Below are 15920 nucleotides of genomic sequence, written 5' to 3' on the forward strand. Positions count from 1 at the left end.
GCTGCCATGTCACACTTGCCGCTGTGGCTGGCACTTAGCAAATGCTCGCTACCCATCCCTCTAATGAACAGGCACAAGATATTTATTCTGCAGTAAATATGTAAAGCATGCATCCCCAGCCCCTACTCACAGCTAAAGTGGCATCGTGAAAATTTGTTTGGAGCGCTTGGCAAGCAGTCAAGACAAAATGCAATTTTCCCGGGACTGGCTGGGTGCTTGGATTGGGAGTCAGTTGAGTTCTTGGTACAGATTTCTCTAATGCACAGTGGATCCTCCTTAAACCCCTGGGTGACTGTGTTTGTTCCTTTCCCTCTTTTAACGTTTCTCATTTGCTTTTCTAATTAAGAAAGTAATTCAGGTTCATTGTAGAAATGTCTGAAAATGCAGATAAGCAAGACAAATAAAAATCATTCCTAATCCCATTGCCCAGAGGTAACTGGCTGAGGGTTTTGTTCCAGCCCTTTCTCTCCATAGCTAGCTAACCATGGAGAGCATTTGTCTGCATTTGAAAGCCGAACCACCCATTTTTAATGTGTATATTTATTTGCAGGTTGTTTGCAAATACATTTATTATTTTTAGCTGTTGACTAGCCTTGCACACTTCACCTCTGATTATTTGCTTTTGATATATTAACAGTCCAGGAAGTATGTAATTGAAAAGTCACAGTCCTCTTCCCTTCCCACAATCTAACCCCCCCTGAGGTAACTAACCACAGATAATAGCTGGATGTATATTTTGCTAGATGCTTTATATATGTAAATGTATTTTTTTAATGACAATGGATCGTATTATACAGCTGTTTTGTGTGATGTGCCTTTTTTGTTACTAAGTGTACCGTGGGCATCTTTCTGTGTGAGTGTGTGTGTGTGCTTCTGTGTAACCCTTTTTTGGCTGCCAGGTCTATCTATCTCTATTTGTCACATTGAATAGCTGCCTCTGGTCCATTCAAAGGCTGTGCTGCCTTTATTATTAACCGGTCCCTTAGAATGGGACATTTCCCTCTCCTGTAAATAGGCAGGACAGTGAGCATCTTTGTGCACAGCTCTTTACGCCCTGGTTGGCTTGCTCAGGGTAAACTCCTAGGAATGGAACCCTTAGAGCAAAGGTTGTAACGCTTTGAGGCACTGGGAAGCTCTGAACACCCGGGACTCTCATGGGCAGTGTGGAGAGCTCTTTTCTCCCCACCTCTCTCCAGCAGTTCCCAACGGTCGCCTCCCGGATGGGCTCACACTCTAGTATTAATAGCCGGAATCTTAGGGTTGAGACTCTAGACTTAAACTTGCATTGATCTTTATTTATTCAATAGCTCCACTTTTTTTCTATTACCATACTATATACAGTAATATCTTAAAAATATTTTTAACCACTGGGCCACCAGAATAAATAAATCACTGACCACACAATGCAGAGAACTTTTTTCTTTTGTTGCAGAGGAATCTGGGTATTTTTTAAATATGTTCATTGCTGAAGTCCAGATGCCCTGGGAGTCAGGGAGACCTGGATTCAAATTCCTGCTCAGGGTGTGTGTGTTTCCCCTTCTTTTTAAAACCACTTTTATATGTGGGGCAGCTCCCTAGCTGTGACGCTGAGCCAGTTACATGCCCACCTCTCTGAGGTTCTGTCTGTAAGTTCAAAGTGGAGGCAGTAGATATGGTGGGGCTTAATGGAGAGGGTGCATTTACAAGGTCAGGACTGATGGTGGGGATGGCAATGATGGTGCCCTGGGTCTCCCTGGGGACTTCTGAGCTAGGGCATACCCCCAGGTCAGGAGCCCCACTCTTGTGGATGTGAAGACTGGTGGGGGGGGAGTCCCAGGGGGTCCCAGCCCCCCGCCACTGATTTGCTGCCAAGCCACCACTCTCTGCCTGGCCTCACCCTCCTGGGCACCTCCTCCCTTGGTTTCTGTCTCTCCCACCTTCCTGTGATCTGGGGGCCAGGGGTGGGTTAGAGGGTGCCGTGGCAGTAAGCAGACTGCCCGTCTCAGCCCCCTATACCTCCTGGCAGGCAAGAAAGGCTGTGTCTGTAAGTGGATCAGTGCTGTTGAGAGAGCTGGTTTCTCTGTGTGTAGCTCAGTGTCGTTGGTGTGGGGGGGTTGGGGGTGCTGCCATGGTGCTCCATTGGAGAAAACTGCCACACTCGGAGGCATATAAGTTTTAAAAAGCCTTTGATCGCTGTAAGGAGTTGAGTAAGCGATTTCTTCTCTGCAGGGGAGCATGAGACTCCTGACACGCAGGCAAAGGGTCACTTACCAATCAGACTGCATCTGACCAAGGCCTGGGAGGCCCCAGGAAGAACCTGCTGGTCCATGAACTCCTCGAGTTTCCCGGGTGTGGTCTGCAGCTGGCCCCACAGCAGAGGGCGGGGAGAGATGGGAAAAAGAGGTGGGCCATTCAGATGGGTAGGTGGTGAACAGGCAAGGGAGCTCACAGACGAGGCTCGTCATGAGTGGCTGCAAGATGAGGGGACCTCCACCCCACCCGCCCAGTCGTCAAGTAGAGGCCTGACCTGGGTGCAGTCCTGGGTGCTGTCCGGACGCTCTCAGCACACCACTCTCGGGGCCGCGTCCTTGGGGCAGCCTCTGGGCACCTGGAGGGCAGGCAGAGCCCACATCCCAGGACGGGAGGGACGAGCAGGCAGCGGCAAGCCCACTTGCTAGTCTCAGGAAGCTGCAGGCCCGCCAGGCACCCAGCCCCTCCCAGGTGCCCAGGGGTGACGGTCTTCAGACCACACTGACCTTTCTTTATTGAGGGAGGTGCTCTCCACTGCACAGTCTGATGCCATGGCCGCTGGCCACATGGCTGCCGAGCACTCAAAATGTGGCTAGTGTGATGGAGGAATTGACTTTTGTTTTTTTATTTTAAAAATCTTTTAAGAGTTCTGGAGATGGGCTGTTCAACAGTGTGAGTGTGCTTAATAGGGCTGCACTGTACACTTAAAATGGTTAATATGCTAAATTTTATGTTGTGTATATGTTATCACAATTAAATTTTTTTTTTAAAGTCAGTGTAAGCCAGGCACAAAGGAACAAATACTGTATGGTTTCACTTTCTCGAGGTCCCTAGAGCCCTCAAATTTGTAGAGCTAGAAAATGGAAGAGTGGTGGCCAGGGGCTGGGTCAGGGATGGGAGCGAGTGTTTACCGGGCACGGAGTTGTGGTTTGTACGATGCAGAGAGTTCCAGAGATGGACAGTGTTGACGGCTGCACAGCAACGCGATGGACTGGAGTCCACTGAGCTGTATACACTTAAAAATGGTTAAAATGGTAAATGTCATGTTTCATATATTTTACTGCAATAAAAATGTACTAGTTAGCAACATTCAAGCAGAAACATTTTAAAAATTGCAGTAGGTGCCTGTGGCCAGTGGCTACCGTACTGGACAGCACACTGGTTCCAGACATATGGAGCTGCGGTCCTTGGGGCCTCCTCCCCACAGGGACGCAGTCTCGGTCCCCTGAGAGGATGAGTGAGGCCTGCCCTCCCCAGGTCCCAGCAGTGTCTGTGAGGCGAGGGGAGGCCGTACCTCCTGCCCCTTGGCTCTCGCCCCCTGCAGGCTGTCCTGTCTTCATCCATCGCTACTGCTTTATCTGTAAATGCAGCGACTGCTCCCTGTCCTGGGCTTATTGGGGATGGAGGGTCTGTCTTCTGAAGAGCGCTGCTTTGTCTAAATCCCTGCTCCCCGCCGGTGGGTAGGAAGTGGTGCCAGGCCAGCTGGCAGAGAGAGGGGCTGGGGATCTCAATTGAGGGGTACAGCCTCCAGGACTTTCCTGCCCCAGGGCCAGCCCTGCTCTGCAGAGCCCTGCTGTGTGGACACAAAGGCTCAGGCTGTCATGATGTTCCGTGCCACGAGCACAGCTAGAAGGTGCTCAGGCAGCTGACAAAGTGAGCTGGCAGAACAGGGCAGTAAACCCAGACCAAAGCACAGGGGGCCCTGCATGCTGTGGCTTACCCATGCCAGCCGTGGACGCTGATGGAGTACTCACTGTGTGTGGGCGCTCCTGCCCGCCCTCCCGCTTGGTCCTCACGCCAACCCTGAAATATGGGAGCCCGTATTTCCCCGTGGTCAGTAGTGGGAGGGCAGGCCTTGTGGCCCAGTTGTCTGGCTCCAGAGCCGTGGTCTTGTCTGCGTGGCTGTGCACCATCTAAACACACATCACGTGCTGTCCTGAGTGTGGCCCTTTGCACCCATGTGCTTCACCAGATTGCAGGTTCTCTCACTTGCATGTGGGATGTATTTTCACTTTAAAAATTCTCCTCCTTTTGAGTACATGCAGAGCATTTACCAACTCCACACACAGCACAGAAGCCTCACCAAGTTTTTCTCTGTAGTTTGCAGATGGCGTGTACCTGGTTCTGCTCATGGGCCTTCTGGAAGACTACTTTGTCCCCCTGCACAACTTCTACCTGACCCCGGACAGCTTTGATCAGAGGGTATGTGCCTGGTCTCCATCCTCAGAGACGCGCTCACTGTCATGCACAGCCTGCACTATCCCCTGGCAGTGCTTTCTGGAGTCTAGTTGCATTCCTTAAGAAATAAAGACCACCCAACAGTTGATACTGCAATTCAATGTAACCCTTAGTAAATGTATATGTATTTTCATTCCTATGGATTGTTTTCCAGGAGAATTCCCCGATTAGGATTGTTTGGGTCAGAGGGACCAGCATTTAAATTTGGCTTGCTGGTTCCCTGTGTCACTGTCCTTTGTGACAGGCTCTTTGCCTCCCGCCCGGGGCTCCCCAAGTCCAGCCCGTCGCAGCGGCGGTGAGCACGTCGCTGTCAGAGACTTGGCTTGTGGACTGTCTGTGTGGCTTTGGAGTCACAGGAACCTGTCATTCTGTTTTCCCAAAGTGCCAAACCCATGAGTCAGAGAGGCAGACAAGTGCAGCGGGTGGCAGCAGCCAGAGAAACACCCAGAAATGGGGCCGGCGTTTATCAAGCTGCCCGCTCCTGGCACCTTGCAGGCCATTTGCTTGTGGCCAGATGTCCCTCCCGCTTTGCCTGCTGAGGTGGCATTAGAGCAGATTAGAGAGGTCCTGGCACCTTAGCGTCCATGGTGAACGGAGTGAGTGCGAGCAGGAAGGAGCAGAGGGGGTGAGTGACACCGCGGAACATGATCAGGAAACACAGGTGGCTGTGCTGTTGTTCTGGCAGCAGGAACACAGTTTGGTGACATAGTTCATGCATTTCCAGGCTCCATGTGGCTGGTTGCAGAAGCATTGTTTGGAGAGAGATGCTCTTTGTTCAGTTTAATGATAATTCTGGCAAGGAAGGTGCATTGAGCCAGGTGGCTGGACCTGGGTTTCTTCCTGAGACGAAGCTGTGGGTAAACGTCAGAAGCACTGTCCCCCTGGCCCACCCTCTTCCCTTTGAACGGTGGTTGAAGGTGTGTGTCAGTCACTGCCCTGGCCTGGGAGCTGGGGGCTGCTTGCAGTTCTGTCCGCTCTGTCCTGAGGGCCGGCCAGGCGCAGGGGAACTTCTCGGCCAGCATGAAAGGTTGTTGGGGGGCGAAGGCGTGACCCTGAGGGATGACAACAAGGGATGGTTCCTGTCTGGCACGGTCCTCAGCCTGAGAAGAAAGCAGAAGGAAGATCTTGCTCCCAAACAAGCATGGTGGGGCTGAGCGGCTGCGGAGCAGGGGGTCTTGCAAGGAGATTTGTTTGCGGAGGTTTCTCTCCGTGGGGCAGCAGTGGGTTCCGTGAGCCTGGCCACGCTCAGTGCAGAGCAGTTCCGAGGGGCTTGTCTCTCCTCCTTGTCTTGGGTCCAGTCCTGCTGTATGCCCAGCATGGCCATTCCTGCTGCCCTCAGCCTACCTCCCCTTGGAGAGAAACCTTCAGGCCTGGACAGCCTGGTGGAAAAGGCTCTGCCGGGATGTGCCCACAGTGGCTGGTGGAGTTTCAACTGTGGGTACAAACCAGAGACCTCCTGCTGCTGCTCTCTCTGCTGTCCTGTCTCCATCCTGATTGGAAGGCTGCTGTGCGTGTGTGAACCGGGGAGAGGGGCTGGAGCTTTTGGAGAAAGGACATAGGTCTGAGTCGGGACTGGAGAGGACGAGTCCTGGCTCCATTTCTGGGACAGACGTCCTAACCCCTCTTGGCCCTGGGGCCTCCTCCGTAAGGCGGGGGATAGCCTCCCCAGGTCGGCTCCGGGCACTGTGGCCAGGGCTTCTTCCTGCCCCCCTGTTCTGAGTCGGCCTCGGGGGTGGCCCAGGAGCCCCTGAGGGCAGGGCCTCCGTGTGCAGCCTTGCCCAGTCTGACGGAGGGTGGCCTGTCCCCACACTGGGCTGTTCCCCCCACTGTGCTTCTCTGAGTGCCACCCAGCACTGCCCACGGCCCTGGAAGCCTCTTTGTGGTCCCCTGAGCTATTGTGGGCTTGACCAACTGAGGGTTATGTTAGCAAACAGCTTTTTCCTGGTTAACCATTAACCTGTCTTGCAAGTACAATTGTTACTTTGTTTCTGATTTACACTGAAGTCACGAGAATATTACTGTTTAAATAGTTATAGATTACTAGGAACCTTAGAGTCCTGTCTAGCTCTGACATCTGTCGTACATTTCACTTTTATTTGCTGGTCGCCCCGCCCCCGAGCCTTTGCTAACAGCAGGTGGCTTGGCTGTGATCTGGCTGCTCACCCTGTGTCTCTGGATTCAGGTGGACTTTAAATGCATCAGAGAAGGCTTGATATTAAACCTCAGCAGTCATTAGCAGAATATAGCTTCAAGCACCCTTGCGGGTTGAGTGGTACCAGACCCTGTCACTTCAGGGAGAAGCCACATGAGGCTGAGGTGTGTCACCTGTCTGTGGCATCTCACAGGTCAAGGGCCACAACCAGGGCCCTGCTGCCTGGCTCACAGCCACCATCAGTCTGACTCCATGTCAGCAGGGCCCTTGGTGCCTGCCCAGGGCCAGGGCCACCACTGCCCCCAGAGTTCTGTGTCCTGCCACAGCTGTGCACAGCTGTGCACAGCATATCGAGGCCCCTCCAGAAGATGGCAGGTGGTTGCTCTGTGCTGGGGACAGTGTGTGGAGCTGGTTGCCTTTGGGAAGTGACTTGTGCTTCTTGAGCCTCAGTTTCCTTATCTGTAAAATGGGGTCACTGTCACTTCTGATCGTGTGGCTGTGCCAGGGCCTGGGCAGAGCAGGCATCTGGGGATCCCCGAGCCCTTGAGGGCTGTCCTGATCTTGGGCGAGGGGAGTAAGGACTGCCTAGTAAACGCGTGTTGCCTGTAGCAGTTGTCCCCACCCTCCCTCTGCCCGCCCTGCTCCAGGCTCCCGGGTCCTGCTGGGTGTACTATTCCGAAGCTCCTCTGGCTGCACGCGCTCTCTTCCATCCTTCCCGAGGGAACGCAGTGGGCCGGGGGCGTGCCTGGGAGCAGCTGTGGCCCCTCACCAACCCTCGCTTCCTTGACAGGTGCACAACGTGTCGTTTGCCTTTGAGCTGATGCTGGACGGAGGGCTCAGGAAACCCAAGGCTCGGCCCGAAGGTAAGGCCGCACCCGTGCGCCCTCAGGAGAGTGGGGTACATGGAAGGGAAGAAAGGCTGGGTCTTAGAAGCGCCTGGAAGGTGGAATTGTCTCTCCTGATTAGCCTCTGGGTGTGCGGCTGGCAGGCCAGGCTGTGCTGATCTGAGCTCCCGTGTCCCGACCCCTGTGCTCCTGGCTTCGGGGACCAAGAGGACTGTGCTGGTGGAGCCCAGTGCCCTGTCTCTGGCAACCACGTGACTCGGAGGACGTAGCCCCCGCCCACAGGCCTCAGGATTTAGTCCCTCTCCGGCTGCAAGTACTCAGGCTGCAAATGCTGTCTCCTGGCCTGCAGCTTAGTGACTGTCGGGCTGATGTCCCCGACGGCCAGCACAGAGCCATGCCCGTGAGCATGGTCATGCCCTGTGTGGGTGTGAGGAGCTGGGGCGAGGGGCTGCCTTGCTTTCCCTCCCTGGCTGCTGTGTTAAATCCTCTGTACCAGGAGCTCTAACTTGAGTGGGCACCAGAATCCACAGGAAGGCTTCTTAAAAGCACGAATTCTGATTCAGGGGCTGTGGGATGGGCCTGACAATTCGCATTTCTAACAAGTTTCCCGGCACCACCAGTGTTTCCGGTCTGGGGGCCCCACGCTGAGAGTCACCACCCTACTGCACCAATTCTGGGTGGGGAGTCGTCATCACCCTCCACACACACATCCCGGGGGATCTCCAAAGCCACCATTTAGGGTCCATCCAGGCACAGAAATTCCATCCTGGGACCCAGGAGTCCCAGCCTCTGCCCGGGTGGGCTGGGCATCCCTCTGTGCCGGGGCTTAAGCATCAGGCCCTGGGAGCCTTTCATGCCTGTGGTCTGAGCTCCGCTTCTGATTTCGCCTGTTGGTGAGTGAGCTGGCACTCCTGGGACCCGTGGTCTTGGATGCAAATGGGAGAGCAGGGAAGGGAGTTGCCCCCCACTCTCTGCCTCCCTCTTGCTCTGACAAGCTGAGGTTTGAGAACCCCCAGGGCTGGTGGTAAGGACGGTTTCTGACTGGTGGCGACCACTCAGGCTCCCTTCCTCTAGCGCCATTTCTTGCTCTGTAATTCATTGCCTGCAGGGGAACAGCAAAGTGACAGTTCTGTGGCTGCACTCAAATCCCACAGAGCCAGAGCGCAAATGGTCATTTTACAGACGAAGAGACAGAGGCCCAGAGCAGGAAAGTCACTTGCCTGAGGTCACAGGGCAAGGGAGGAGAAGACCCAGGAGCCTGACTCCAGGAGGGCAGGTCACATCCCCACCGAAGAAGGCAGCCCAGACTTGCTGGGCTCTGGAGGGAGCCCATGAGTGTCATGCCAGGGCCACACCACGTAGCTGGCAGCTCCCACGGTGCCCTGTCCCAGGGGGCCTGTCTGGCTGCAGGTCATCAGTCCTGGCACAGTCAGCCTGTGGATGTTTGCCCCCAGTAAATGTCCTTGGCTGTTGTGGTCCCCACACCATGATTCAAGGACTTGTCTTGATGCAAATCCTAAAAGGGATGAAGGAGTGTCCTTGTCCTGGCCACCTCAGGGGTTCGTCCTGAGGGGTGGTGGCCTGGGACCCACGGCAGCCTGTGCACAGAGTGCCCTGGATGTGGTAGCCGACGGTCTTTAACCTGGAGTGCTCTACTGTGGCCGTGGCGAGGTCCTGCCTGTCTCCACAGTGCCGGCTCCGGAGCTCGGGCGCTCTCCCACCTGCCAACAGTTTCTCACTTCTTTCTGCAGATGTGGTGAACCTGGACCTCAAATCCACCCTGAGGGTCCTGTACAACCTGTTCACCAAGTACAAGAATGCGGAGTGACTGCAGGGAGCTGCAGAGGTGGTGGGACGGCCCGTGCTGCGTCCGGCAGGGAAGCCCCCCACCTCCCGGCCCACGGTTGTCCGCCCGCTCACCCGCCTGTTGTCCTGGTTGCTCTTGCCCTCCCCTCCATGTGCTTCCGCAGTGGGTGGCATGCTTTGAAATGCGGGGCTCTGAACAGCAGTTCCCATGTTGGAGGCCTTGCTCCCCAGTGCTGAGTCGGTTGCTTGATCAGAAGATGAACAAGAAAAATGCTGAACGAACCGCTCAGCCCATGGGAGGAGGCACCGTGCCTTCCAGTGGATGGAGCAGTTAGTAGTCACCGGTGATCAGCACAGGACCCTCAGCTTTGCCAGAGCAGTGACCTAGCTCTCCTGCTCTGGGGGAACCTCCCGGATGGCTCCCCTCAAAGCCTTTTTGGTAAAAAGCATTTTGCAGTTTTACAAACTTCTCTCTGTGGCCCCAGATGCTTTTGATGCGATGAAGAGTGCCCACCCCGTGGTCCCGCTTCTTGGCCGCTAGGTGTTGTTTACGTCTAGCTTCTGCATGCACGTCAGAGACCCTGGCGGCCCAGCTGCCCAGGAAGGATTTGCTGAAGCACCTCCTTCTGTCTTGCTGTGGCGAAGTGGGCTGGCTCAAGAGCCTTAGACCGCTCGGCCCCAAGTTGCCATCCCAGAGGCCCTGTTTGAGGATGAATGGATTTTTAAAACCTTTCAAAGAGCAGAGAATGTCAGTTTGCCTGGACTGCAGGCTGGGGGATCTGGACAACAGAAATTCATGTTCTCCCAGTCCTGGGGGCTGGAGGGCCAAGGTGGAGGTATTGGCGGGTCCTTCTGAGCCCCTCTCCCGGGCTTGCAGACACGCCTCCCCCCTGCGCCCAGCGCTCTGGGGGAGTCCATGTCCCCATCTCCTCTTCTTATAAGGACACCAGTCATATTGCACTAAAGGCCCACTCCAGTGACCTTGTTTTAACTTCATTACTTCTATGAAGACCCCATCTCCAAATGCAGTGACATTCTGAGGTGTGCAGGGTTAGAACTTCAGCACGTGGATTCTGGGGATGACACGGTCAACCCATGACAGGAAACATGAAGTGTCCATCTCCCTGCTGGGGGTGGTGCTTTCTGGAGCCCTGTCAGCAGCTCCCACTGGGAGGCCCGGAAAAGGAAATGGGGAGCACTCATTGTGTGCCTGTCATCCTTTGCTCACCATGAGGCATCCGTCTGCTGGGTCACCCCCTACACCCCTTTCTCTAACTCTCGAGTAGGGTCTGTGATGCACCAACCCCCCACCCCTGCCTGGAGCCCCCTGCAAACCCGCCTCCTTATTGACGTTCCCTGCCTGCTGCTGTGGCAAGGTGGGCCTTCCTAATGCCTTTGACTTTCGCCTTCCTGCTATAGATCAGAGCTGTTGAGTCAGTTGTTAATATTAAATTGAATGCCAATGCTCAAGATTTAGAAAACAGTTTAATATTCTGTCTCGGCTCCGGCTGCTGCCAGGCTGGGGTTGGGTTCAGAATAGCTGTCTTGATGGAGGTGGTTTCCCAGCAGGGGAAAGAAATAATTAAAACAGTATTACAGTGTCTCCTGCGGGATGCAGTGACATTAAAGAACCGCATTGAAGAAATAGCCGAGGCTGGGACGTTCTGTGCCGCCTTCATTACACGCATAGAATCACAGCCATCTGGAGCCGTGGCGGCCAATCCACCTGCCTTGTTCACAGGTGGGCTCGGCGAGGGTGTCACTGATCTCTAGGGACTGAGGAGGGGAATGAAAGAGGCGAGATGGGGCTTTGGAAATAACACAGCCGCGGGGTTCTCAGCCCAGGGGTCAGCTCCTGCCCGTGGTCCCTGCCGTGGGCGGAGGACGGGGGCTCTGGGAGGTGGGGTGGGGGCTCGGATTCCCGGGCAGCGAGCCCACTTCAAGCCTTCTGTTTCTAACAGGGAGGTAATAGTGGTCTCGCAGTGCTGACCACTCAAGGCTGAGTTTCCGGCAAGGCTGCAATCTCCTCTCCATTTACTTTTCACCAAGTTGGTTCAGAGGTGTAGGTGTGCCTCCCGCGCCCCTGTGTGGGGCCGCCTTGCTCGCACGCAGCCCATGACTCCCCGTTCACGGTCCAGCTAGAATCAGAATTCCTGGGAGGCTGGGGCATCTTGTTAGGGTAACTTGAACAGCAGAAACAACTTAATTCCAGAAAATTCTGGAACCCTTCTTCTTCACTCAACCCACATCCTCAGGGAATTGTTTGTCTCGGAGAGGGACCCTCATCAGCGGGAACTAAATGAAAGCGACATCGTTTGCAGCTGGGCACATGGGCGTCTCGGGGTCCACAAGGCCTCGGTGGGGTGTTCCAACCACAGGGGTTAGACCAGCCCTGAGCCCAGAACCCCACACACAGACATCCTACCTGGATGTGACAAAGAGCCGCGTCCTTTTAAAGCAACTGAATCTTCTGCACCCTCTTGGTGTGCCAGTATTTTATTGTCTTTTTAATCATTTTAAGCAATGTTTACTTTGGATTTCTGGATATTAAATAAAAGCCACTAAAACCTGGCCATGGTGTTGACCTTGCCCGCCCAGCTGACAGTGGGAAGCTGATCCTTTCTCTGTGTGCTCTGGGCCAGCTCACTGTGCTACCAACCAAACGTCACCTAAGCCAGACACCCAAACTAGGAAAACTCTGTGTGCTGTTATTTATTCCAATAAAGAATTTGTGGGCATGGCGCTTCCACTGCCTCAGGCTGGCTGCTGTCTTTTCCTGCATGCGTTTAGTGGCCGTGAGCTGCGCCAGCCCCGTGCTCGGTGCTGAGGCCACATGGTTCCCGCATGGCCCTGCCCACCGGGAGCTTCCAGTGGAGAGTGGGGCCGTGGATGGGCTGAGGCCGGGGGTTGGCAGAGGCGCAGCTGTGGATGAGTGGTTATACAGAGCAGAGCCAGCGAGTCAGAGGGTCCTCTGGTCCCACCCCAGAGCAGGGGATGCCAGCAGGTGAGTGGCACAGGCTGGATAAAAGGGCTGCTACTGGGAGGTGGTCTCCCCCTTACTTTATGGCAAGGGCCCCACGGTGGTGGCCAGAACTTCATGCCCCACTGGCCCTGCTGTAAGCCTTCCCCTGGAAGGTGGGGTGCGCCACATGCATGGAGCTTCCCTCTGCAAAATGCTGACCTCGTGACTAGTGCGGCTGCCTGGAGAGCAAGGCAGCGATGCTATAGAAAGAGCACTAAAAATGACAGTTGCTGGGAAGAACCTGGGCTTTGGAGAAACCCTGGGGTTCAGATCCAGCTTTGTTCCCATGTGACTGCCGGAGAGGTAATAACCCGCTTTCCAGGGTGAGTGCTCACCAAATTCATCCTCCCTTAAAATCAGCTGGCCCCTCCTGGGGCCCTTCTGCACACACCCCACTCCCCACCCCCGGGGGATATTTGGCAACATCTGGAGATGGTTTGGGTTGTCACACTGGGTGGGGTGCTATTGGCGGCATTTGGGGGGGTCCTGGGCCCACAGTTCACAGAGCAGGCTCCCCAACCCCCAAAAAAGACTCCACTGCCCGAAATGTGTGTTGCGCTGCAGTGGAGAACCCGCTGCTGAGTGGCCGGGTCCTTGAACCAGCCACGCTCAACCTCGGGTTTCACTGGGTGGGAGCATCTCTTCCAAGTGGCTGTTGGCACAGCAGGGCCGCTGTCTCTAAGCCTCTGGAGAGGCGGGCAAGCCTGTGGACGGTTCCCGGGGTGAACTGTGATGAAGGAGGGGCCCAGGGTGAGGCCTGGGAGAGGCTAAGGCTGTCAGGAGGGACAGCGAGGACCTTGTGGAGCAGGAAGGGGGCAGCCAGGGCTTTGGGCAGGTGTGGAGTGGGAGGCAGTCCTGCCGTCCCCTCCCTGGGGTGGGGCACCTCTGCTTTGGTCAGGGTCCCTTCCTCGTGGAACTGTGACACTATATGGCCACTTGCACTCAGAATTTGTAGAATCAGAATTTAGGGAAGGAAGGGACCTTCTGAGGTCATCTTGGTTGAGCCTTTCCCGGCAGGAGTCTGCTCAGCACTGACTGAGGGTCACTGACACTGCAGGGACAGGAACTCGCTACTCCTTCTGCAAGGACATTGTGTCTTGTTGGGAGGTTCAGAGTTAGTTTGGTTTCATTCTAAGTGGAAACACTCTTTGGGGTATAATTTGATGCAATAGATCGTTAGCATCCTCACTAGCTCCAGGGTCAGACTGCGCTGGGATCAGCAGGTGGAGACTCTGTGAACCCAACACAGTAGGGCCTTGCAGACTCAGTCAGTCAGTGTTTATTGAGGGCCTACTGTGTGCCAAGCCAGGTGCTGGGGTAGATATAGCCATGGCCCCAGGGAACTGGAGAGTGGTGGACAGACAAATAAGATGGTAAGGTAGACAGGATAGCTGCAGACAGGAAAGGTCTGGAAGGAAACAGACAGTGGGGTACTAGAGAAATAGGGGCAGGTGGGAGCACTTGGGAGGCAGAGGCATCAGTGCTGAGGCCCTGACTCACGTTGTCTTGGCCCCTTGCATTTAGGAGGGTCTGGTGGGTCATCCCACCAATGGCTATGAGCAGCCACGACAGGGTCACATAAAGTAAAACATTTAAGTCACAGCATCCCATTTAAGTCAACATTAGGCATGCTTTCTGTAACACCTATGTAGGATTCAGATGTTCTACCAGACGACATGTTTGGAACGAAGCTCTAGATTTTCCCCCACATCAATTATTTAAGCATTTTGACAAGGTGAACCTGCAACATTGTGCCAGAAAGCCAGGACGAATGATGCAGAAATGACGGGGAACATGTCAGGAGGACACAGGTGATGGCTTAAAGGGCATCCGTAGTTGGGACAATTTGAGCATCAGAAACAGTGGAATATAACATGTTGAATTAAAAACAATCCATGCATTCACAGTGATACTAAGCAAGGATGGAAGTGAGGACCTCTTTTTTCTTTTAACATTTTATATAATTTCAAGACTTAAGAGAAAAGTTGCAAGAATGGTACAAATAGTTCCTATATTTACCCAGATCCCCATAAATGTTGACATTTTACTATATTTGCTTTACCTTTCTACCACCTCTGTATAAATAGATATAAATAGACCTATTGGACAAACCTCTATATAGAGAGATAATCTCTCTGTGTATGGAAATTATCTATCTAATCTGTCATCGATCACCTATCTCTCCTGAACCTTTGAGAGTAAGTTGCATTACATAATGTCCTTTTATCTCTAAATACTTAAGTGTGTGTTTCCTAAAAACAAAAACGTTTTCTCACATAATCTCACGACAGGAAATGAGATTGATACAATAACATCTAATCTACTGACTTTAATATGTTTTTCCAGTTGTCCCAAAAATGTCGTTTTACCAAGACAAATGCATTCTAATCCTGTCCTGTGTCCCCCGTCCCCTTGAATCTGGAATAGTTCTTCAGTCTTTTTTTGCCTCACGACACTGACGCTGAAGAAAACAACCATGTAATAGAATGTTTCTCAGCGTGGTATGTCTGATATTTTCCTCATGGTTAGATTCAGCTTGTGCATTTTTGGCAGAAGCTATGTGTTCTCAGCACATCTTATGAGATTTATCACATCGATTTGTCCCATTTCCTGGAGTGTTCATCTTGATTATTTAGCTAAGATGATGCTTATCACGCTGGCCCACTGAAAGTATCTCACAGGGAAAGGATTTCTATGTTTGGAGTTACCCTTCCACCAGAAATAACTTAAAATGGGGCAAAATAGAGGAAACAACTGTTTCAGACATTAAATAAGAGGCAAGGCAGGTCTGTGATCCTTAAGAAAAGGAGGGAAAAATGAGGTAAGCCTACCACAGCCTATGCTTCCTGCTTGGACATAATTCCTGGACTGGTGTGCAGCAGTGGGAACCCAGATAGCGCCTGGTGGTCTCACTGAACTGAGGAGACAGAGCAGATTTTGAGGCAGTCAAGGTTAAAAACAAATTTTAAAGGGATCAGAGTAATCCACACTTAACTGCTTCCAGAGAAGGAATCTCTAATCCACACTCTTTAAAGGAATGCAACAGAATTCACCCAACAACGTAAAATCTCGAATATCTAGCACTCACTAAAAAATTATTAGACATACGAGGCAGAAGAATGTGGCCCACAGTCAGGAGAAAAATCAGTCAACAGAAGCAGACCTAGAAACGACAGAGATGATTGAGTCAGTATTCTGCAAGACAACCGCCCTGGGGTCTTTAGTAATGTTAGTGTCACAGAAGACTGTCCCAGCTTAAAAGACTCTAAACAGACATGACAGCCAAATACAATCAAGTGGAACATAAGATCTTGATTGGAGTGAAAAAATTAAAAGCTATAAACATCATCATAATTGGGAAAATTTGAATATGGATGAAATAATTAGAAAACATTCTACTAATGTTAATTTTCCTGGATTTCATAATGGTTCTGGCTTATGTAGAATGCTCTTGTTTTCAGCAGATAACATTCAGATTTATTTAGAGATGAAGTGACACAGTTCCTGCAGTTTATTTTTAAATGGTTCAGAAAGAGTGAGAGAGACGTATGTAGTAAAATGTTTAAAAAACAAACTTGCATTGAGATTTGGGGATGTAAATAAAATTTACATACTTTTTAGAGTTATG

At 52.7% G+C, this 15920-nt stretch overlaps 1 protein-coding gene across 6 annotated transcripts in view; it reads left to right on the top strand.

Moving 5' to 3' along the window:
• The window catches only part of PARVB (parvin beta), a 103089-nt gene extending 91062 nt beyond the window's left edge, over nt 1-12027 (top strand). For all 6 annotated transcript variants that reach the window (XM_037006808.2, XM_037006811.2, XM_073214000.1 and 3 more), the window contains 3 exons: nt 4330-4431; nt 7410-7482; nt 9216-12027. In XM_037006808.2, the coding sequence (XP_036862703.1) occupies nt 4330-4431; nt 7410-7482; nt 9216-9292 (252 nt within the window). In that variant the 3' untranslated portion in view covers nt 9293-12027. The remainder of the gene's footprint in view (nt 1-4329; nt 4432-7409; nt 7483-9215) is intronic.
• The last annotated feature ends 3893 nt before the right edge of the window (nt 12028-15920 follow it).

Source organism: Manis javanica, chromosome 10, assembly GCF_040802235.1.
Source record: "Manis javanica isolate MJ-LG chromosome 10, MJ_LKY, whole genome shotgun sequence".
Taxonomy (NCBI): domain Eukaryota; kingdom Metazoa; phylum Chordata; class Mammalia; order Pholidota; family Manidae; genus Manis; species Manis javanica.